The 21,270-nt window shown below is 34.8% G+C and overlaps 5 protein-coding genes across 7 annotated transcripts; 3 read left to right on the top strand and 2 right to left on the bottom strand.

The window, feature by feature from the left end:
- Window positions 1-2,553: 2,553 nt before the first annotated feature.
- Window positions 2,554-9,747, bottom strand: LOC107809158 (uncharacterized). The gene has a single exon (XM_075233388.1). It carries the CDS (start codon window positions 9,664-9,666, stop codon window positions 9,115-9,117), a length of 552 nt encoding a protein of 183 aa, XP_075089489.1. The 5' UTR covers window positions 9,667-9,747; the 3' UTR covers window positions 2,554-9,114.
- On the top strand, window positions 2,629-8,840 carry LOC107809161 (uncharacterized). Of its 3 annotated transcripts, XR_012700320.1 has the most exons (3): window positions 2,629-2,931; window positions 3,205-5,905; window positions 7,957-8,840. XR_012700320.1 is itself a non-coding variant. In XM_016633755.2 (2 exons), exons 1-2 carry the CDS (start codon window positions 2,629-2,631, stop codon window positions 3,805-3,807), a joined length of 906 nt encoding a protein of 301 aa, XP_016489241.1. In that variant the 3' UTR covers window positions 3,808-8,840. The 3 variants fall into 3 exon arrangements, 1 of the variants encoding a protein (XP_016489241.1); XR_012700319.1 differs by having other exon boundaries at window positions 2,629-5,905; XM_016633755.2 differs by having other exon boundaries at window positions 3,205-8,840.
- On the top strand, window positions 3,969-8,067 carry LOC142170440 (uncharacterized). The gene is made up of 7 exons (XM_075232348.1): window positions 3,969-4,419; window positions 4,578-4,979; window positions 5,082-5,089; window positions 5,195-5,399; window positions 5,616-6,344; window positions 6,772-7,032; window positions 7,271-8,067. The coding sequence occupies exons 1-7, from the start codon at window positions 3,969-3,971 to the stop codon at window positions 8,065-8,067; spliced, it is 2,853 nt and encodes a 950-aa protein (XP_075088449.1).
- A 2,928-nt stretch (window positions 9,748-12,675) lies between the features above and the next one.
- LOC107809159 (kunitz trypsin inhibitor 5) lies at window positions 12,676-13,341 on the top strand. The gene has a single exon (XM_016633752.2). It carries the CDS (start codon window positions 12,676-12,678, stop codon window positions 13,339-13,341), a length of 666 nt encoding a protein of 221 aa, XP_016489238.2.
- Window positions 13,342-14,496: 1,155 nt separating this feature from the next.
- LOC142170439 (uncharacterized) lies at window positions 14,497-19,368 on the bottom strand. Its single transcript, XM_075232347.1, has 7 exons — window positions 17,910-19,368; window positions 17,055-17,216; window positions 15,701-15,867; window positions 15,222-15,350; window positions 14,926-15,106; window positions 14,703-14,747; window positions 14,497-14,559 (listed from the first exon to the last, which is right to left on the bottom strand). Exons 1-7 carry the CDS (start codon window positions 19,281-19,283, stop codon window positions 14,497-14,499), a joined length of 2,121 nt encoding a protein of 706 aa, XP_075088448.1. The 5' UTR covers window positions 19,284-19,368.
- Between the last annotated feature and the right edge of the window lie 1,902 nt (window positions 19,369-21,270).

Genomic DNA, 21,270 nt, shown 5'->3' with positions numbered 1-21,270 from the left:
ATCGATTTTTAAAAGTTTAAAATCAAAACCAAACCAAATTAAATACAAACCATCGGTTTGGTTGTCATTGGTTTGGTTTTTCGGTTCGTAGTAAGCTAATAATAAGTCGATAATAGTAAAACAACACTAGACAATAATCTGAAAATAATTTGCTAAATTTATACTTTTATATATTTCTTTCGGAACTGAAAGTTTATTTACCTCTTTATATGAAAAGAATGAACAAAAAAATAACTAAAAGTTTGTTTTCTCAAGCTTTAGCCACTGTAGTCCTGCAATTTGAGTTTGCTTTCTTTACTCTAATGGTATGATTTTTTTAACTCTTATGTTAGGAAAAAGTATGTGCGGAGGGTTAGAGAATTAAAGTCTTTTAAGGAAAAGAAAATTGGCTGATTCCTATTATTTTGGGCTTAGGCAATCTTTTAAGATATAAGCTTGATAAACCAAAATTCAAAATAACAATTAAATTGTATAAAATGTTTAAAATTATTTTAAAAAAGATATTATATTGTATATAATTAATCGGTTTGGTTCGATTTAATTTTCGATTTTTTATAATAGAACCAATACCAAACCAAATATTATCGGTTTTTAAAATTTAAAACCAAAATCAATCCAAATCAAAAAAATTATCGATTTACTTAATTAGTTTAGTTTGGTTTTCGGTTTGGATCGGTTTTCCGTCAAATCGTGAACAACCCTGTGTCCAACCATTAGTTTATTGTCTATCATAGTAGTTTTTGTATTTTAACTATTTGATATTTGTAGCTTATTGGTATGATAAGTTTGAATTTTTACGAATCGATCTAATAAAAGACTAATAAAGTGCATTATAATGGCAAAGTGGCTCAAATTGGCAAATTTGTTTACCTTAGATGGGGTTCTTTTAGTTCAAAGTGCACTAACTTCAACTTGAGAAGGTCTTTGGTTGGTTTACAAATTAAAGAAAAAAATGTCTTTTTTACATAATTTTCATTAATTGAGTGACATTTGAATAATCAAATCTTAGTTTCAATTTAAGTAGGATTGAGTATGATCCGGCCAAAGTAACGCATTAACTTGATTGGAATTTACAACCAGAATATCAGCCTAACTCCGATTGCAAAAAATCACTGAAAATTATCCGAAAAAAGCTTAACATAAATTGCTAGAATATAAACTATATAGTAAAAGCTTGTTTGCTCTCCATCCAATCAGGGGATTTGCATCTATACCCGCTTTTTTGGTCACGTTTTAACTTGTGCCTGCTTTATAAAAATAATTGCAAGCGTACCCACTTTTTCGCGTAACTTCAGCATACGGGGCTGAAGTAGCAAAGACAATCACGCAAAACTTCAGCATTCTAGTAGACGAGACTGAAGTAGCAAGTGTGTTGAACCAAGTGTGCTGAAGTTTTTGTTTGTAATTGCTGAACTTAAGTATAGTAGCTGAAGTTTTGTTCTCTATTTGCTGAAGTTTTTGTTTGTAATTGCTGATGTTTTTGTTTTTGTAACTGGCGAAGTTTTTGTTTTGTAACTGGCGAACTTCAGCTCTACAGCTGAAGTTTTTGTTTTTGTAACTGGCGAACTTCATCTCTAGAGCTGAAGTTTTTGTTTTGTAACTGGCGAACTTCAGCTGTAGAGCTGAAGTTTTTGTTTTGTAACTGTCGAACTTCAGCTCTACAGCTGAAGTTTTTGTTTGTAACCGGCGAACTTCAGCTCTTTTTGTTTGTAACTGAACAAATTAAAAGGGACTCTTCCACCATATTTGGGAACCACTCTTCCTAATTTGTACTACATAGCCATATCTGAAAATTCTTTTTCAGGACTACTTCCTATTTCATTATCAAATTTGTCAAATCTTGAGTATCTTTTGGTTGATAGCAACAGCCTTACATGTCAAGTTCCTAAGTTGGAGAAATTGTATAAGCTTAGTCATTTAAGCATATCCAACAACCTCCTGGGAAGCGGAGGATATGATGACCTAAGCTTCATCTCGTCCTTAACAAATGCCACTAATCTTGAAGAATTAGGTTTAGATGATAATAACTTTGGAGGGGTGATTCCTGAGTCAATGAAAAATCTCTCAACTTTGAATTCAAATTGAAGGCAGATATAATTTTGAGGAGGAGAAGAAATGAGGCTGAAGTTGTTTAAAAAATGGGTATAAATTAAAACTTTTTTAAAAAAAATGAGTATATGTTAAATGGGGGCGCAATTTTTACGTTCTAAACGACAAGAGTTGGGAATTCGTCACATATATTTACTAATTCAACGTTCAAACAATTCCGAATTGTAGTTATAGCTTACCTTAATTTCATGTATCGGCATTGTAAAAAATATTTACATATTAGATCACTTAAATTTCAATTGATAAATTATTAATCGATAATCTAATAAAATGATAATTAACCTGCTATTATAGTTAAATTATACGAATAGTGCGCTACATTATTGATGCATATAACTTAGATTGATAAATTTATATTCCATATATCTTTGCCTTTTACCTGAATAAAATTAAGCATAAAACAAATCAAGGAAGACATCTCAATGAATCTTTCTTTCTTCTCTCTCTTCTCTCACACAACGACCTAATTTATAAAGTCTTTTTCTCAAATTCTGCGCTTGGCGCACACGCGCCTCCTCCATGGGCAAGCCAGAGGAGCTTCCACCGGCGCGTCTAGATCATCAAAAGGAACCTCAAGCTGGGATTTTGAATCTCCAACAACTGAATGTCGCAGAATCAAGCTATGCCACGAAATTATCTTCTCCGAAACCCCAAAACAAAACCTCTATCAGTTATGGATGCCAAGATGTAAAAGCTAGAATCACTATTCACAATGGAATGCCGGCAGTAATTTTCAAAGCTAAGGACTATTATGGAGTTATGGCTGAAGAATGCAAGCTTACCGTTGTGGGCAAATTCCTGCGAACCCGACCAAAAATTGAGGTAATCCGAGCTGTGTTTATGGAAAATTTTTCTCTTAAAGGCACTGTTAAATTTGGTGCCTATGATAGGCGTAGTGTTTTCATAGACTTCTCTGATGAGCAAGATTGCAAAAATTTCTACTTTAGAAGGGCATTGAAAATTAATGGATTCCAGATGTGGCTTGAAATGTGGACTCCTGATTTTAGGCCAGACCATGATTCTCCTATTGTCCCAGTATGGTTTCTGCTACCTGAACTTCTCTTTCACTGCCATTCATGGCATTATGCTAAGCAGGTTTTGAAACCGGTGGGAAAACCTTTATCTATGGATGTGGCAACTTTTGGCAGAACTAGACCAAGTACAGCTAAGGTCAGAGTCGACATTGATCTCACAAAACCTCAGGAGACTAGTGTTTATGTAGGCCAAGAAGAGGAAACCAATCCTTTGAAAGGGTTTACTGAGAAGATTGAATATGAACACATTCCAAAATATTGCAAGCATTGTAAACTCATTGGACATTCTCTAGTCCAATGTAGAGCTGCAATTAAGAAGAAATCAGTAGAAGAAATAGAAGATAAGATTGAAGTTGAGCAGACTCAGGCGAGCAAACAATCTGAGGAGGAAATGGAGCAAACTAGCAATATGATTTCCAAAAGGAAGGTTAACCAGCCTGACAACAATACACAAGATGAGCTAAACAAGAAAAAATCGAAAGAAAGAGTGAAAAGGAAACAGAGAAGGCAAAGAACTGCCATTTCAAAAAAAATCAAGAAGAGGAAAAAACAGGTAAATGAGCATCTACAACATCAAGTTGAGGACATGGCTCTATTCTCCACAACTGAAGATAGAAAATCAAATGACAACTTTGACAAGCCAATAAGGAATGAGGTCCAGTAACAATCGGATGAAGGGATTGGGCAAGCTTCAGGAATTGATGCTACAAAGGCATCAACTGTTAAGTTTAATCCTGAAATGGGATCAATATTGAGAAAGACAACCTCTTTAAGGGAACCATCAACCTTGGCACCAATGTCCAGGGACCTCAATCCAAGAGGTTGATGATTACATGCCAGGAATCAAATGATCAACAAGTTGTTTGTGATCCTAAAGGATCGTCAATCAATATCCATAATTCCTTTCAGATTTTGGAGGAAGAACAAGAAGAACAGAACCAAGGCTCTAAGAGTGACACTAATCAGAAACAGTCTCAAGTTCTAGAGATTAACTCTGAAGGGATCAAGAAAGACATCATCACTAATACTCATGTACATCAAATCAACAAAGGAGGAGATCAAGAAACACAACAATCTAACAGCTTAAAAGAAGATGATGCTACAAATGAGCAATCATTCAATGCTTTCTCTTCACCTCTAGATCTGAATTTACATGATGTTGTCATCCAACAGGTTCAGGAAGTGATAGAAAAGGAAGATTTGCCTCCAAGAGGAGCTAAAATTTCAAACAAAAGCACCAAGAAATCTACTACTGCACCTAATACTAGAGGCAGAGGTAGAGGAACCAAAAATAATCTCTAATCCAGTTTTCCATGATTAATACAATCATTTGGAATATCAAGGGTGTTAATTCTAAGGGATCTTTCCAAAGATTTAAAAAGATTATCAAAAGGCACAAGGTTACCTTTATTGCTCTTCAGGAACCTTTTGTAGACAAAACAAAGTTGAACCACTACAGAAGAAAATTTAGCTTTCCAAATGCGATTGCAAATAGTAATGGGAAGATCTGGATTTTCTGGAATAATGATTATACCTGCAAAGTCATTAGCAACAAAAAACAACAGATTACTATGGAAGTCAATCATAGTATAATGCAGACTCCTTTCTGGATTACTGTTGTTTATGCAAAAACCAGTACAAGAAGAGGAAAGAGCCTTTGGAAATCTGTCAACGATATGAGTAATCATATCAATGGACCATGGTCTATTGGAGGTGACTTCAATGTAATTATGGACCCTAATGAGAAGAAAGGTGGCAGAATTCACAGACTTAGTAAAAGCATGGACTTTATCAGATGTATGGAAGATTGTGGTATGGCAGATGCTGGATATACAGGTATCAATTACACTTGGTCTAATGGAAGGAGGAGAGATAATAGGATTCTTTAGAGACTAGATAGCGTCTTCTATAACGATCAATGGTCAGCTCTCTTTCCAGTGGCTACGGTCAGACACTTGCCCAGAACAGGATCTGATCATAATGTGCTGCTCTATAAGTGCTCCAAGTCTGTTTCTTCTCCTATCAAATACTTTAGATTTTTAAATTTCTAGGTGGATCAACCTGATTTTGAACAAGTTGTTAACGAATGCTGGGAAACTCAAATACAAGGTAATGCTATGTATATTCTACATCAGAAACTCAAGAATCTCACGCATTGTCTTAGTAAATGGTCTAAAGAAAGTATTGACAATATTTTCGACAAGGCAGAAGAACTTGAGAAGAAGGTTGAGGATCTAGAGATTAAATATGAACAAGGTGACTGCGACAATAATAGGATCAATCTTAATTTAGCATATGCTCAACAAATTAAGTGGATGAATATTCAAGACTCTTTTCTGAAACAGAAAGCCAACATCAAATGGGAGGAATAAGGGGATAGCAACTCCAAATACTTTCATAGCATCATTAGACAGAAGAGGAAAAGATCTTATCTCCATAGAATTAAAGATGATCATGGTCAATGGATTCAAGGGAACGAGAAAATTGCAGAAGTTGCTATCTCTCACTTTAGCAAGCTGTTTTCACAACCTGACCAGAACAATGACATGGACTTCCTCAAAAGGATTGACAATGTTATCACTTGGGAAGACAATCAAGCTCTTATCCAGCTTCCTTCCGATGAGGATGTGAAAACTGCAGTCTTTGAGCTACATCCTGATAGTGTAGCTGGTCCGGATGGATTCAATGGCAAATTTTTCCAAGTTTGCTGGTATATTATTGCTGAGGATGTGTGTGTGCTATGGTTAAAGACTTCTTTGGTGGTAACACTCTTAACTAAATATTTTACTCATACTTGTCTAGTTCTTATTCCAAAAGTTGAATCTCCTTCTACATTTTCTCAACTTAGACCTATTAGTCTAAGTAATTTTTCCAATAAAATTATTTCAAAAATTATCTGCCATAGATTAACAGATTTGCTTCCTAGTATTATTTCTGAAAATCAAACTGGTTTTATCAAAGTAAGACTAATCACTGAAATTGTTCTCTTAACTCAAGAAATTGTCCAGGATATTAAACGCAAAAATAGAGGTGGAAATGTGATCATGAAACTAGATATGGCTATAGCTTATGACAAAGTTTCTTGGTTTTTTCCTACTTCTGTTATGAGGTGTATGGGATTTGCTGAACCTTTCATTGAAATGATTCATAGATTGCTCTCTAATGTTTGGTACTCTGTTCTTATTAATGGCACTAGATTTGGTTTTTCCCCCCTCTTCTAGAGGTCTTAAACAGGGAGACCCCCTTTCCCCTAGCCTATTTGTTATTGCAGCTGAGGCCCTGTCCAAAGCCCTTAATCAACTCCATAATAAGGGTAAGTATATTGGATATTCTATGAATAACAGAGGTCCAAGAATGAATCATCTGGCCTATGCAGACGTCTTAGTTATCTTCACTTCTGGAGATAAATACTCCATAAAGCAGGTAATGAAAACTTTAAGAAGATATGAGGAATCTTCAGGATAGGAGATCAATAAGGATAAAAGATTTTACTTGGCATCCAAGTATATTCGTGATAGTAGACATAATATGATTCAGAGGCTCACTGGTTATCGATATCAATCATTCCCTTTCAAGTATTTGGGTTGTCCAATCTATTCTTGAAGAAAGAAAATTTGCTATTATACAGATATTGTCGGGAATGTTATGAATAAGATAGGAGGTTGGCAAGGTCATGTACTATCCCCTGGTGGAAGAGCTATTCTCATTAAACATGTGCTTCAATCTCAAACTCTTCATATTCTTGCAGTTGTTACCCCTCCCAAGACAATTCTCAAACAATTGGAGAGTTACTTCTCCAATTTCTTTTGGGGCAAATCTGAAAACAAGAACAAATACTACTGGAGCTCTTGGAAGAATCTTTGTTATCCTACTGATGAAGGTGGTGTGGGTTTTAAAAGTTTAACTAACTTATGTAAGACTTTTTCTGCCAAAAGATGGTGGAGGTTCAGAGTTGCAAACAACCTTAGGGCCAAATTCATGAGAGCTAAAAATTCCCCGAGAAGCCACCCTGTTGCAAAGGCCTTGGAACCTAAACATTCTGCTGCATGGAAGGAAATGATACAAATCAGAAAAGATTTTAACCTTCAATGATGGTGATAGCTCCTTTTGGTGGGATAATTGGACAGGACCACTTGGTGCTTATGTCAATGGTAACAGAAAACCTGGAAATGTGAGGATCAGGGATTGTATCAAGGATGAGACATGGGATGTAAATACTATATCTAGGCTGGTTCCTAATAATATGTTGAATCATATTATTCATATCCCTATTGGCAATAGACAGATTAATGACACCCCTGTTTGGACTGAGACTTCTAATAGGTCCTTTACTTGTTCCTCTGCTTTTAACTGCATTAGGAAAAGAAGGGATATGGATAATATTTGGAAAGATGTGTGGAAGAAGAATGTCCAATTTAAAATGTCTTTCTTTCTTTGGAGAGCTATTAAGGGTAAACTACCTGTGGATGAAACCTTAAAGAGATTTGGTCATAATATAATTTCCAGATGTTCTTGTTGCCTACATCCCAAGAAAGAAACTATATCTCATATTCTCTTTAATAGTGATAGTGCTTTTCTAACTTGGAATTTCTTTGCAGATCCTCTTGGAATTAAAGTAGGATGCCAATCAATTGCATATTACTTTAAAAGAATGGAGGAACCTCAGAATAAGAATGATGTCCAAAGAGACCTATGTCGAGTAGTTCCTATCTTTATCTGTTGGGATCTATGGAAACATAGATGCTCTATCAGGTATGGAAACATAAATCCTACGATTGCAAAGCTAAGACAGTCTATTTTGTTTCGTGTGAAGGTATACATGAAGAAGAGAGGAGCTATTGTGGACATGAAATGGCAATGGCATCAAATTTGCACTTACATGGAAGACTATAGACCAAGAATCACGAGCACTCCAGTTATATAGAATAAACCTCCAGAAGGTTTGGTAAAAATAAACACTGATGGAAGCAGTAATATTACAAAGAGAACTGCAGGAATTGGAGGGGTGGTTAGGAACAGAAATGGAGATTTGATCATGGCATTTGCCAAAGCTTTTCATTTCTGCACTAACAACCAAACTGAAGTTCAGGCAGCATTGTATGCTCTTAATTGGTGCAGGCAAAATAATATGACCAATTGCATTTTAGAGATGGATTCCCTTATGACTATCAATATGATGAAGGGAGTTTATAAACCTTTCTGGATACATGACTCAAATAGCACACGATTTGAACATAAAAGTCCAGCATTGCTATAGAGAGGGAAATGAAACCGCTGATGCTTTAGCCAAATTTGGAGCCAACTCGCAAATGTCTATAGAGGCAAGAATTTTCTCTCAGGTGTGTGAATTAGTAGCTGAAGCAAGGGGAGCTTACTGTATGGATAGAGCACAATTCCCATGTTTTAGAATTAGACTTAGGAGGTACGGTACAAACTCTCATGGTGATTATGTACTATGCAATTAGCCCCGTATTTTTATATATTTTCTATCATTGTGGAACGGGAAATAACCCCTCACAAATTCTCGGTAATCACCACTCATGTACCCCTCCTCATAGGAGCTTTTGTGTAATTAGTAGATCTCTAAATAGGCCTAATTCGGACTATGATCCAAAGGAGATAAGGCACTATGTCACTCTCCTCCATGTATTCACTTTTTGACTTTTGGTAATACACAGGTAAAGGGTCATGCCTCAACCCCTCTATGGTGACATTCAAAAAAAAAAACCTGAATAAAAGAGTAGAATCGAACCATAACCTTCACTTCAGAGCAAAAGCAGCTGCCTCAATTCATGTATTATTGCTATCTTCTTTTCCATACACTGCCATCTTATACGACTTTCTCTTATGAAGAAAAGATTTCTTCAAAAAATTATGTCCATATTAAACAAAAGTCAGAGGAAAAAAGTAAAACAAATAAATAAATAAATAAAAAGAACCCCAAGAAAAGATGCTTCAACAAAGTTGCAATTCATCTAGGAATTGTTTTGGATTTATTTGGGAATTTCAATTGTAGCTTTATATGATAAGTAGCTTCCAAATTATCAGAATGTTCCCTTTCTGTTTGTGCAAAAACAGCTAGGCCACGAGCAAAGGCAAAATAGCCAGTACCACCAACAACAGTCAACTCTTCCTTATTATCATTTGTCAAACTCTTAGCTTCAACACTTAGACTTCCACTGAATTCATTGTTATTAAACGTAAGATAAATAATATTAAACGCTGAATTCGCGAAATCTTGAATTGGGATGATAAAACCTTGCGCTTTTCCAACTACTCGAGAGGTGTTTTCCGGCCCCTCAGTGAGAAGGCGATGGAAAATCAAAGCGCCAACGTCTGTTGGGGCTTTTTTAGGGGAGAAATTGGAAGTCGAGACTTGAGGTTGTTGAATATAAAGAGATAAATCAACCCAAGGAGAATTTTTTGATTTATTTTCGTGGGGTACTGGTGAGAATATTGCAATGAGAATGACTGAAAGTGTAGCTAGAAGAACTGCAGTGCAAAAAATTATTCTTCCTATCATGATTATATCAAATGGTTAGAATGAATGGTGAGATTGTAGTCTATAAAAGAAATGAAGTTGATTTGAGGAATAGGACTTTGATGTATGATTATTTTGGAGAGGTTGCTTTTAATGCAGTTTCATTTTAGGGGGTTTTGTTAAACTTCTATTAAAGGTTTTGGTTACTTAACCCACCATTTATTTTTTCACCTAAACCATATTGAATATATGAGGTTCTTGTGCATAATGGAATTTACAGCTAGAAAATTAATCATGTCTTGCTTGTTAAATGGAAGCCTGTGGTTTTTAATTTTTCACTTAAACACTTTCTTTTCACATTGTTAGCATCATAATTAGGATTACATGGATCGAGTTGGTTCAGTTTTTATTATAATCAAACCAAATCAATTATATCGGTTTGGATTGGTTCGGTTTTGTCGTCTTTTTCGAAATTTTTTTTACTTAAATTTATTTCAATCTTACTTTGTTAAATTTTTGATAAGTAAATATATAAAATAAAAAAAGGGCATCCCGGTGCACTAAGCTCCCGCTATATGCGGGATCCGGAAAAGGGCCGGACCACAAGGGTCTATCGTATGCAGCCTTACCCTGCATTTTTGCAAAAGGCTGTTTCCACGGCTCGAACCTGTAACCTCCTGGTCACATATATTGATAAGTAAATATATGTTTAGTAAAAATTTAAAAAATTGACAAACATATTATCTATTAAAGTATTCTTATGAGAGAATTTACTTAGTAACACGTGATAGTTACTTTTTTAGTCGTCTGACAATAATTTTTCGTTGATGTACACTTTTATTGTTAATCGAATTTAGTAATTAAATATAAAAATCAATATGATACCTAAATAATAATATCCACTTCAAATTCGAAAAAGATATAAGAATTTAATAGATCTTGACATATGAATATCGAAGAACACAGTGATTGGCGCATTTCAATAACACCTGATAAGAAAGTGATCATACAACTCATTATTTAAGGTTAATAAATATGGAGCACTTCATATTCTATTAAATATTACGTCACGTAAGAGAATCTCAAATATTTTTAGGCATTTTAAAAGAAAATTTTATATAAAATCTTAAAATTATATATAAAAATCATATATTAATATGTTGCTTTGGTTCGAATTTTTGTACTAAATACCAAACTAAATCTAATCAGATTTTTTTAACCGATTTGGTGCGTTTTTCCAGTTGGCTTTGTACACCCCTAATGATAATAATGAAGGTGTGATACTATAATTCAAATTATGTCCTTTTGATCATCAAGCTATCAATTGTTATGGTAAAGTATCATTTGGACAGAGGCGGAGCTTTGAATTGAGTTTATAAATTCTAAATTGCAGAAAAGACAGCTTATTGGGTTATGGTTAAATTATTATTATTATTATTATTATTATTATTATTATTTTTTTTTTTTTTTTAATAAAAATATAGAATCTGAACCAAAGCTATATCTTGCCGAGCTCGTAAGTTGTACTCTAGCTCCACTCCAAGTAAAAGATCCAAAAGCCAAACTTAGTCACAACCTAATAATCAAAAACAAATTTTTAGAAGATGAAATATGGGTTGCATCATGATTCAACCAAGTAGGTGTAGTGGGTATAGCATGAGCAAATATAACATTGATTAGCATTCTACATGCATATGGGGGCAACTTCTTAATTACAAAAGAACAACTCACACAAATTTACCATTATTTATTCATCTTTGAAAGCATGCATGATTCATTTCGTCCATTGTGTCACATGAGTGCCTCTAAGACTGTTGCACATGTAATCAAGTGAAGGTGATGACATTTTATTTCATTTTCTTCATAGGACCAAGTCACTTTCTTGGTCCCTGTGAGAGAAGAAATTGTACATAGTAACAAAAGAAAAAAGACACTATGATTTTCTCCCTCGTGAAACTCTATTTTCAACTAGCAATTACAATGCGACACATCACAGAATTTAAAATTGACATATGATAACTATGGTTGCAACCAAGCTCCATGTGGAGTATATATATATATATATATATATCGAAATAAAGAGAAGATTTCCTAACAATCTCGTAGCATTTCAAAAATGAGTACAAACGTCTTCGTACCGATCCGTAAGATTTTACTAGATGTGCTCATGACTAAAGTAAGTCATTTTGTTCACTGAGTTTTTGGACAGAAGGTATACCTGGGGACGGGGTTAAACCCCAAACTCATAAGTAAAATTATTGAATATCTTTAAAGCTAACGTAGATTGTGATCATGATAGATCTTAGGCTATTATATGTCTTGTTTTGCTATCATGCTTCTTTGATATCATGTTTTCTTCACTTGTATGACTACGTGAGCTATTATTCATGCTAGAAATCATGTCTAGGCTATATACTTACCCGTTGAGATAAGTTCTAAACGTTAAAACGAATCTAATCCAAGTCCCGGAACAATCCGAACCTGATATAGTCAACCCATGATCAAACCTATGAACTTTCTAAACTTTCAAATTGTCAACTTTCGACATTTCTTTCCTTTCCTAAATCGACCCATAGTAGGTAGTGATAGGAGAGATTCATTATGGCGGGATGGACCATTCTCGAATGCTTTCAGTAAAATTTTCAGTAAATAATCTTAAGCTTAATAAAATAGACACATATGTAATAAAGAAGAAAAATACTAAACTGTTCACGCTCAGTAATAAAAGACGTTTTTAGGCATCAAGTATTTGCTACTGCATTCAAATCAATATTGGATCACTTAAATTCACGCTGCGTAGTCCTCCTAAGGAGATAAACCGCTCTTTATCAAGAAAATTTTTATTTTTAAAACTCGAATTTGATACCTTTGGTTAAGAGAATTTTAGTCATCGCACCTTTGTGTTTTATGATCGCACCTACTACTCAGTGGTACTATGCTTCATTACTTAAAATTTTAAATGGTCCACTACCTACAATTACTCGGATAGTCTATATATACGTGTGACTGGTCATTTAGTACTTACATTGTTCAACAAAAAGAAAAGGTACCATGAGTACTACAAACTATCTAAAATTATCACTCCTACTCCAGAGTTTGTTATTATTAGCTTGCCTAATAACCAGCCAACCTGCAGCCCCATCAACAACACCAACCACAACACCAGTGCTAGACATTGATGGCCATGAGCTCCAAATTGGCTCAAAATACACAATTTTACCTAGTCAAAATGGAACTGGTGGAGGTGGACTAGCACTAGCAGCTAAAGACAGGCCATGTCCTTTTTATGTCATGCAAGAAAATCTTGAATCCTCTAATGGCCTTCCAACAAGATTCATGACGGTTGACAATAAACAAAATGTCATAAATCTTTCTACTGATTTAAACATTGTGTTTTTTGCTGCCACCATTTGTGTGCAGTCCACGGCGTGGAAGCTCGGTGGCGCGGACGAGATAACCGGCCGGAGGTATGTCATGAGTGGTGGCATGACTGGCCGGCCGGGGCTGGAGACAGTGAGCAATTGGTTTAGAATAGAGAGGATTGCGAATGGGAGTAGTATTAATAATGGGTATTATAAGATTGTGTTCTGTCCTGGGGTTTGTAATAATTGTAAGGTAGTGTGTGGGAATGTTGGTGTTTTTAATGAGAATGGGAAGAGATGGCTTGGGTTGAATGATGAACCACTTGTTGTTAGGTTCAAGAAAGTTCTGAATTAGTATGAAGAATTGAACTTATCATTTTTCTTCTTCTTATTTCTTTTGGTTATAGCTCAAAACAATATGTTGAAATAGTAGATTTAGTAGTCCGCTTTTTGCATGAAATACCTCCTCCTTGAATCTGCAGGTCCATGCTCTAAACAATGTTTAAGCTTTTCATGAAAGGAACTAAGCATACTTAATGAATGTAGTTTACTAGATTTATGGTATCAAATTTTGCTACCTGTTAAAGGAAATTTCTTGTGAGATTGGAGATATCCCAACACTAGAAATCAGTGAAATGCATTCTTTGAACCTTTAGCTGAGATCTCTGCTAGAATAATCCACGGCCAGCAAGAAAGTCTCAGAAACAATAGCCTAGAAGTTCACATCGATCAAACTAGATATTAAGGAATGTTAACAATTTATATTGCGGTTGATTTTAGTTCTTAGTTAGATGATCTTGCTGCTGAAGTTTGTAGCAACAATTAGTACTATGCCTTTTGAATTACTAGTTCTGATTGTGCTCTATCCTTGGAACCGTGGTGATAGTACGGTAGTGTTTCGCAATAAAACTAGGAGAGTGAGAATTTACCTGTTGAGGCATTATAAAACAGTTGGCTAGGATTGTAAAATAAAACCAGGAGAGTGAGCATTGACCTGTTGAGGCATAGGCCAATGCTAAAATGAGTACGAGCTTTGATGTACAGAAGTTACATTTTAAATCTCATACCTAAAGGTATCGGTTGGCTTTGCCATTGCCAAACTCCCTTTCTCAGTTGATATTCAGTCTTACAGATTCCTTCAACATTTGAGTTGAAACATAGATCACAAATTCTCTTTCAGCTAAACCATTGTTTATCAATACTTTGGGGTACAGGGTGCTGCTGAGTACAAGAATGACTCTAAGCCCTAACTACTTGCTTGTTTCCTGGTGAGGACAGTAGACATAAAGTGTACTTTTGGTATTTTTACTAGGACAACATGATGAAGTAAGCATCACTTGATCAAACTTCAAAAGAATATCCTGATGTTATTACCCACGACTTTGAGAAGAGACCAAGAAAAAGTTTCAGCAAAAGAATGGGAAGATATACTGATTTACTCCAAAATATGTGACTGAGATGCTGGTCCATCTTCGTATCATATGTACCTCACCAACCATTCCAAGCTCTGTCATGTATGAAACATTCCATTAGGGAACTTCTTTGATAAGGTAAAAGCAGTAACCTCATTAAACTAGTAATATCACAACTTTGATTATACAAAAATTTAAAAAAGGAGTGACCTAAGTGTTGTTTTAGTTGTTTTCAGTCTCTCTACGTGTGTTTCTGCGGAGAAACAAAAGATGAGCTAAATATTGGAAGTTAGGGATATAGTACCTTTATGCATTCAGGTAAATCGTCGTCTTTCATTTTGGCATGAGTCTGCAAATGAAGAGATGAAAAAGCATGTGAATTAGAGTTCAAATGCACTTTCCGTCATGACTCCACACTAAAAGAAAACACTCGAGCTGATTTCGTATTTGAAGTCGTATTTTCAAGTAGAGAAGAAAGTTACAGACACATTTTACTTGGATTAATAAATATGTCGTTCAGAAATTACCTTTGTGACCAAATAGCAGGAGGCATAAAGATTTGCAGCTGATGAAGCGAGAAACACCAGTGAGGAAGCTACAGTTGATGGTCTGTAGCACAAGTGATCATGACTGAGCAAAGCTAGTACTGCCAGGTATTTCGCAGTCCTTTCCACACGTTCGCCAGCTCTAGCAGCTTTAAGGTAGAACCTGTGCCATTGTGACCAAAGCCGTATAAATTAGATGGCATAGCTCTTTTTAGTGAAGGCAAAATCATCAAATTTCAGATCTTGAGCAATTGTACAGCAATGGTTAATCTTTGTACCATAAGAAGTTGTATATTGTGGGAAGCAAGCACTGGAAGTTGAGGACCTCCTGCACCAGCCACTCCATAGCCACCACTTCACAACAGCTATATGCAGTGTCTGCAACAACGAATGTCTTCTGGCGAATGCTGAAATGAAAGTAATGAACTTGTCAACTAAATATGTAACCTTTTTTTTTGCAAATGAGACCTAAGACATATTAGTATGCTTTTATAATGATATGAAAGACCAAGACTCTTAAATTGTTTAATGTGCTCAGTCTCATCATTTTGAGCTTTTCTTTGGAAATTTTAACTATATTTCCCAGTAACTAACATCAGAAAAAATGAATGCAAGGTGATCTGCAATGAGGTTCCTCAGATTCTACAATTGATTTCAAGCTCTGGTTATATGCACTTTCTATAGCCATTTCATCCTGATACTCTAGTGGCTCTCAAGTGAACAAGCCCGGATATAACATCAGAGCAAGAAATATTACCTGTTGTAAGGCTGGTTTTCTTCGATCCTCACTGCCAGAGTAAGGCACGCTATGCCAGCAATTTGAAGGCATTTTTTGGTTTTGAAGTACCCTTTGCTTAGGAGTCTGTCAAAGAGATTGACACTTAAGAACATTGTTTCCTTCTGAAGGTCCTTCCTCGTTGCTTGCTGTAAAAGATGTAATGTCTAACATTAGACAGCAAGAGGAACTGCCATAACACTAGTTGAATTAGTCTGTATTTGTAAATTCCCAAGCATAGGCTGTTAATACAAATTTTATTTCCTTGTATACCAACTACCAAGGCTCTCAATCAGGGGTTTTAGCATCCGTCAATATTATTAAAAGGTATATTTTCGATTGCAACTTTTTGCAGATTCAAAAAATATACTTATATATAAGAATTCTGAGATGCCAATGAATGGTTTCGCCCAATTCACCATCTAAAGTATTGTAAAATTTCTAATCAACATAGTACCAAGTAACAACAATTTAGTGGAGGACTACTCCCACCACCATTGGGTTTAACACGTAAACCTCAGATTTTTATTTATTGAAATTATGCATGCTATAATCTTACTAATTGAGGGTCATTTTTTACTTGAAGATTCTATCAATGACCATCTCATTTGACCTTTGACTTTGAGGTAAGGGGAATTCTCTATCCCAATCAAAATGAGAGAGGTATTATTTTCTTTACATAAAAAGTTAATTCGGTGTTTAAGTAGGATTTACTGTTTCCTTTTTGCTATAATTAATTTCCCAATGAGTTAATCTATGAATAAAAAGCAAAACAAGAGATTTTATAGTACATACTTTACTTCAATTTATACGACATCCTTTTCATTTTCGACATTTCCAAAGTGTATAACCGATCTACTCAACTTTCAAAAATTTCATGAATTTAAGTTTTAACATGATGTCTTCACTATCAAACTAACTATTCAGCAAATATAATTTTTTTCTATACCACTAGTATGAAATAATACGCAATGACTAACATCTTGAACGTTGTATTTAGTCAAACACACTTGTGTAGTTGTGCTATATCATAGTTCATGGATCATTTTTTACTAACAGTTACTTCTATTTCAGAAAAAAAGGTAAATGTAGGGGTATATAAGCGCACTCAAACTGCCATGAATTACATGCATCACGCAATATGGACATCAAGTAACGTTATAAGCTCACGTGCAAACTGGATTCTGTTTCTCTTATTAGTTATTACCAGTAGTAGAAAAATATAACTTCCACATGCACTATAACGGAAACATTCCATGTCACACAGAGTTTATGTGATTTGATCAACTAGAAAGGAATGTGGAGAATAGCACGTTCATCGCTAAACGTAACTTACCGCAAGGATCCAATGAACCATCTGCAACCGCTGCTGTACGATTAATTCGCCGTGGTCCGTTGTAGAACAGTACTCCTCGGCGTAATCGTGTAGATACAATTGCCTCCTCTCTCGCTTCCTTATCATCAAATAACTCTCTTCATCCTCTTCGTCCCATCCCTCCTTCATACATAAAGGAAAATTCATAATTATTTTAAATCTAACAAAATTAGTTACAATATCAAAACTAGATAAAAGCCTGAATTTCAACAACAATTTTAACTACGTTCTATATCAATTATCAGTATCTACTGTGATTTGTGATATATTTCCTTTGATTCCATTATTCGGTATTTGTAATTTTAGCACAAAGTTCATAAATTTCAAATTCGATGAGCTTAGAGAGAGACTAAATAAACAGAATCATAATGATTTTAAGGTTAACGAATACGTATGCAATATTAAAACTAAAATAACACGTGAATTTCAACAACCACAAAAAACAAAAGTTACATGTCGATCTCAAACTAGTTGAATCCGCTATTTAAATTCTTTACATGAATTTCAAATTCGATGAATTTATAGAGAGATTAGATTTTGTGAAATTTAAATTATCAGTACAAAGGAAGAAGATTTGTAGAATTTCAAAATCAATGAATAAACAGAATCATAATGATATAAAGGTGAACAAAATTAATATACAATATCAAAACTACACATAAAGCCTGAACTTCAACGATTATAACGACGTTCTATCTAAATTCTCTATCTCTATTATGATACATATTCATATTCGATGAAGTTAGAGAGAGATTAAAATTTGTGAAATGTAAATTATCAGTACAAATGAAGAAGTTGAGATTTTATAAAACTTACGGTGAATTCAGTAGAAATGTGATCGTCTGAGGAGTTTATGGAAGGAGACTGCAAAGCGACGGTTGATCTGAAAAACTGTTGACTGAACTGAAGAAACAACGTGAAAGTATGTGACGGAGTAGCATCTGCGTTCGATTTCTCAGAAAATTGGCTTCCAGAGTCGTCGTACCATAGACTATAATCGGAGAGATCTATATCGGAACTCTCAGGGAAAATCTCCGACTGGAGTTCTGAGTAAGTTGATGAATAGTCATCAGAAACATCAGTCATTGAGAAATTTTCAGAACATTCTAGATCAAATTCTGCTTCAACGAGCTTCTCATGTGCTTGTTCTTCAGCAGATAGTTCTACTTCTTCAAATTCCGCTGCTCTGCTTTCTCTACATTTGATTGTTTGAACTGATGAATTTGCACATTTCGACTCAGAAGGCGATTGTAGCACAGAATTGAATGAAACAACATCTTCCGCTGCTCTGTTCTCGCTACATTTGATTGTTTGAACTGATGAATTTGCACATTTCGACTCTGAAGGCGATTGTAGCACAGAATTGAGTGAAAAAACATCTTCCGCTGCTCTGTTTTGACTACATTTTATTGTTTGAACTGATGAATTTGCACATTTCGACTCAGAAGGAGATTGAAGCACAGAATTGAATGAAACAACATCTTCCGCTGCTCTGTTTTCACTACATTTGATTGTTTGAACTGATGAATTTGCACGTTTCGACTCAGAAGGCGATTGAAGCACAGAATTGAATGAAACAACATCTTCCGCTGTTCTGTTTTCAGTACATTTGATTGTTTGAACTGATGATTTACCATATTCAGACTCAGCAGGCGATTGTAACACGGAATTGAACGAAACAGCATCTTCATCGTTGATTTCCGCAGCATTTTTCGAGCTTTTACCGCAAAAATCAGCAGAAGTTTTCAGAAATTGCGAAATTGCATCAGAATCCTCAGTTCCTTCAATATCTTTTACATTTCTATTCTGTTTTGATACGATATCAACTGGATATTCATTTTTCATGATTTTTCCATTAATTTCAGAACACGAATCAACACAAGAGCACTCCGATAATTCCAAATAAGCATCTTTCTTCTGATCATTCTCAAGCATGTTCTTCCTGTAATAAGCTCTAGTAATTCTCCTAAATTCATCTCCTTCGATTTCACGCTTTTTCACTGCCGTTTCCTTATTCACGGAACTTTTGCTCGAATCGCGTGAGACTTCGCAGGTCAAGTGCGATGAATTACCAGCAATAGAGAAATGTAGAATCGGAGAGATATGTGATCGCCGCCGGCGTGGTAGCTTTGACCGGAGCTGCTTCTTCACCGCCGGTTGAAGTGCTTCAGAGTGTAACTTTCGTTTCATTGCTAGTACTTTGGTTCAGAACGTGTGAATTTCTCAACTGGAGTGTTCAAGTTGTGTGTGCGTGATTCAGAGAAACTGAGAGAAAGCCGTTAATAGCGTTTGTTTGCTCGGAGAGGAAATGGGAGTGTGAGGCTTATATACGCTATGGTTGAGTGGGGCCCGACGTTGATGTCCACTTCAGTCACGCCCTTTCCTCACATTTTCTTTTTTTCTTTTCTCGTGCGGATTCCGACTTTTGTACCTTTAGTTCTAATTTTTAAATTCTCAAAATGATTAATCGTGCAAATCCTTCATTTGCCTATTCACTTCAATTTCTTGCTTGGAAAGAAAGCTCCATGTACATTACGATATGTTGTAGAAAGAGAAGAAAAATAATTAAAAATTATAGAATATACTTTTTCTATTTCAACTTATGTGAAAACTTATATTTAATCTATTTTAAAAAGAATAACACTGTTTTTATTTAAAAATATTTTATATTTAAAATTTACATTTTATTTCACACAAATATTTATGATCTGTTTTAGATTACAAATTAAAAAAAAAATCTTTCTTTTATACTTTTCATGTTCAATCAAATAATGCCACAAAAATTGGTAAAGATAATCCGGCATTGTGGTTTCTATCACGTTTAGCAACTTTTTGGAAAGCTAAAAGTACTTTTTTCATTGCAGAAAATATTTTTTTGGAAATTTGAGTTTGTTTCGCCAAAGGTTATAAGCATTTTTGCGCCACAGTAGAAATAATATTTATGTCGTTGGGGAAAAGCTATAAATATCTATTTTTTCAGATAAAATATTACTATTACGTATTGAACTAGCTTTCAGAAATTTATCTCATATAGAATATAATGATGCTTTAAGATCTCTTATTTTTTATTTTTAATTCTCTTAAGTGTAAAATAAATTATTTTAGGAGATTTAATATAAAACTTAAAAAAGTTATAATGAACCATAAACCAATTGACCTAAGTTGTATTAGTGGATACCAAAAATTACTCATTAAGTTACTTTCTTAGACATACATGAGTATAACTAAGACTCAAAAGTAGTAAATTTATTTGCTTTAGCACAAATTAACTTGATAAAGAAGAAAGTAATGTTGGACAAGAAAAAAGGAAGCCAAATAATGACCCGACCTAAAGCACTTAGAAAGAACCCCTGCCTTTTTCCGAAATTACTGTTTAAGCCACTGCCACACAGTTCGCGTTACTCAATATAAGCTCACCTCCCCTGCTATCTCCCGCCAGTTCTCTTCATTTCTCACAAATCATTTCGATTAACTTCCCGAGTTCTCCAAATCTCTCGCTCTCTAAACTCTCAGTTCTCTCTCTACAGAAACAATGGTGAGTGCAGCAGAGATATCATCGTTTAATGCTTTTCTCATTTCTCGACTTTTGATTCATTTTGTTTTAATTCACATATAATTCTCACGTTAATTTTCTATTGGATTTTCAGGTTACTGCTCGGAAAGTGAAGGAATCAGAGATTACAGAGCAGGACTCACTCCTCCAAGTAAGAGCCCCTGTTAACTTCATCCTTTCGACGTTTTTTTTTTCCAGCTAATTATGATCGCGCATTAATTTGAGCTTATTACTCCGTATATTTAAACAGGCATTAACGAACATTTATTATCTATAAGAGCAGGCGCAAGCATGTCGTATATATATATGTGTAGCTATTCAATTGCAATTGATCGGAACGTTAGTTTGTTAATTAGAGCGTTGATTCTCTGTTAGCGATTTTCTATTGCTAAACAACCTAATTTTAAAATATTGTGCGACAAGTTCACGATCATCGAACCTGATCTGAATAACTTGTTAGATTTGAGAAGTTATCTTCATTTAATGTCAAAACTTTGCATTATATTCTTAAATTGTATCGACCTCGCCTTAATCTGTAATTTTATGCTCCATTCACCATTTTCCGGAATTATGTTATTGTTTATTAACTTATCTATGTTTAAAAATTCCAGTGACTGTCAAAAA

The sequence above is a fragment of the Nicotiana tabacum genome, chromosome 16 (genome assembly GCF_000715075.1).
Source record: "Nicotiana tabacum cultivar K326 chromosome 16, ASM71507v2, whole genome shotgun sequence".
NCBI lineage: Eukaryota > Viridiplantae > Streptophyta > Magnoliopsida > Solanales > Solanaceae > Nicotiana > Nicotiana tabacum.
Note: the sequence above shows the minus strand (reverse complement) of the source record. Positions and strands in the feature narration are given on the sequence as shown.

Coding starts and splice junctions, on each gene's coding strand:
- LOC107809161 (XM_016633755.2), top strand. CDS start 2,629: ATGGGCAAGCCAGAGGAGCTTCCACCGGCGCGTCTAGATCATCAAAAG. Junction 2,932..3,204: donor GAACCCGACCAAAAATTGAG/GTAATCCGAGCT, acceptor TATGCTAAGCAG/GTTTTGAAACCGGTGGGAAA.
- LOC142170440 (XM_075232348.1), top strand. CDS start 3,969: ATGATTACATGCCAGGAATCAAATGATCAACAAGTTGTTTGTGATCCT. Junction 5,400..5,615: donor AGAGATTAAATATGAACAAG/GTGACTGCGACA, acceptor AATGGATTCAAG/GGAACGAGAAAATTGCAGAA. Junction 6,345..6,771: donor TATTAATGGCACTAGATTTG/GTTTTTCCCCCC, acceptor GCTATTATACAG/ATATTGTCGGGAATGTTATG.
- LOC107809158 (XM_075233388.1), bottom strand. CDS start 9,666: ATGATAGGAAGAATAATTTTTTGCACTGCAGTTCTTCTAGCTACACTT.
- LOC107809159 (XM_016633752.2), top strand. CDS start 12,676: ATGAGTACTACAAACTATCTAAAATTATCACTCCTACTCCAGAGTTTG.
- LOC142170439 (XM_075232347.1), bottom strand. CDS start 19,283: ATGAAACGAAAGTTACACTCTGAAGCACTTCAACCGGCGGTGAAGAAG. Junction 14,748..14,925: donor CCTGCTATTTGGTCACAAAG/GTAATTTCTGAA, acceptor CTTCATTTGCAG/ACTCATGCCAAAATGAAAGA. Junction 14,560..14,702: donor ATTTACCTGAATGCATAAAG/GTACTATATCCC, acceptor TGATATTACTAG/TTTAATGAGGTTACTGCTTT.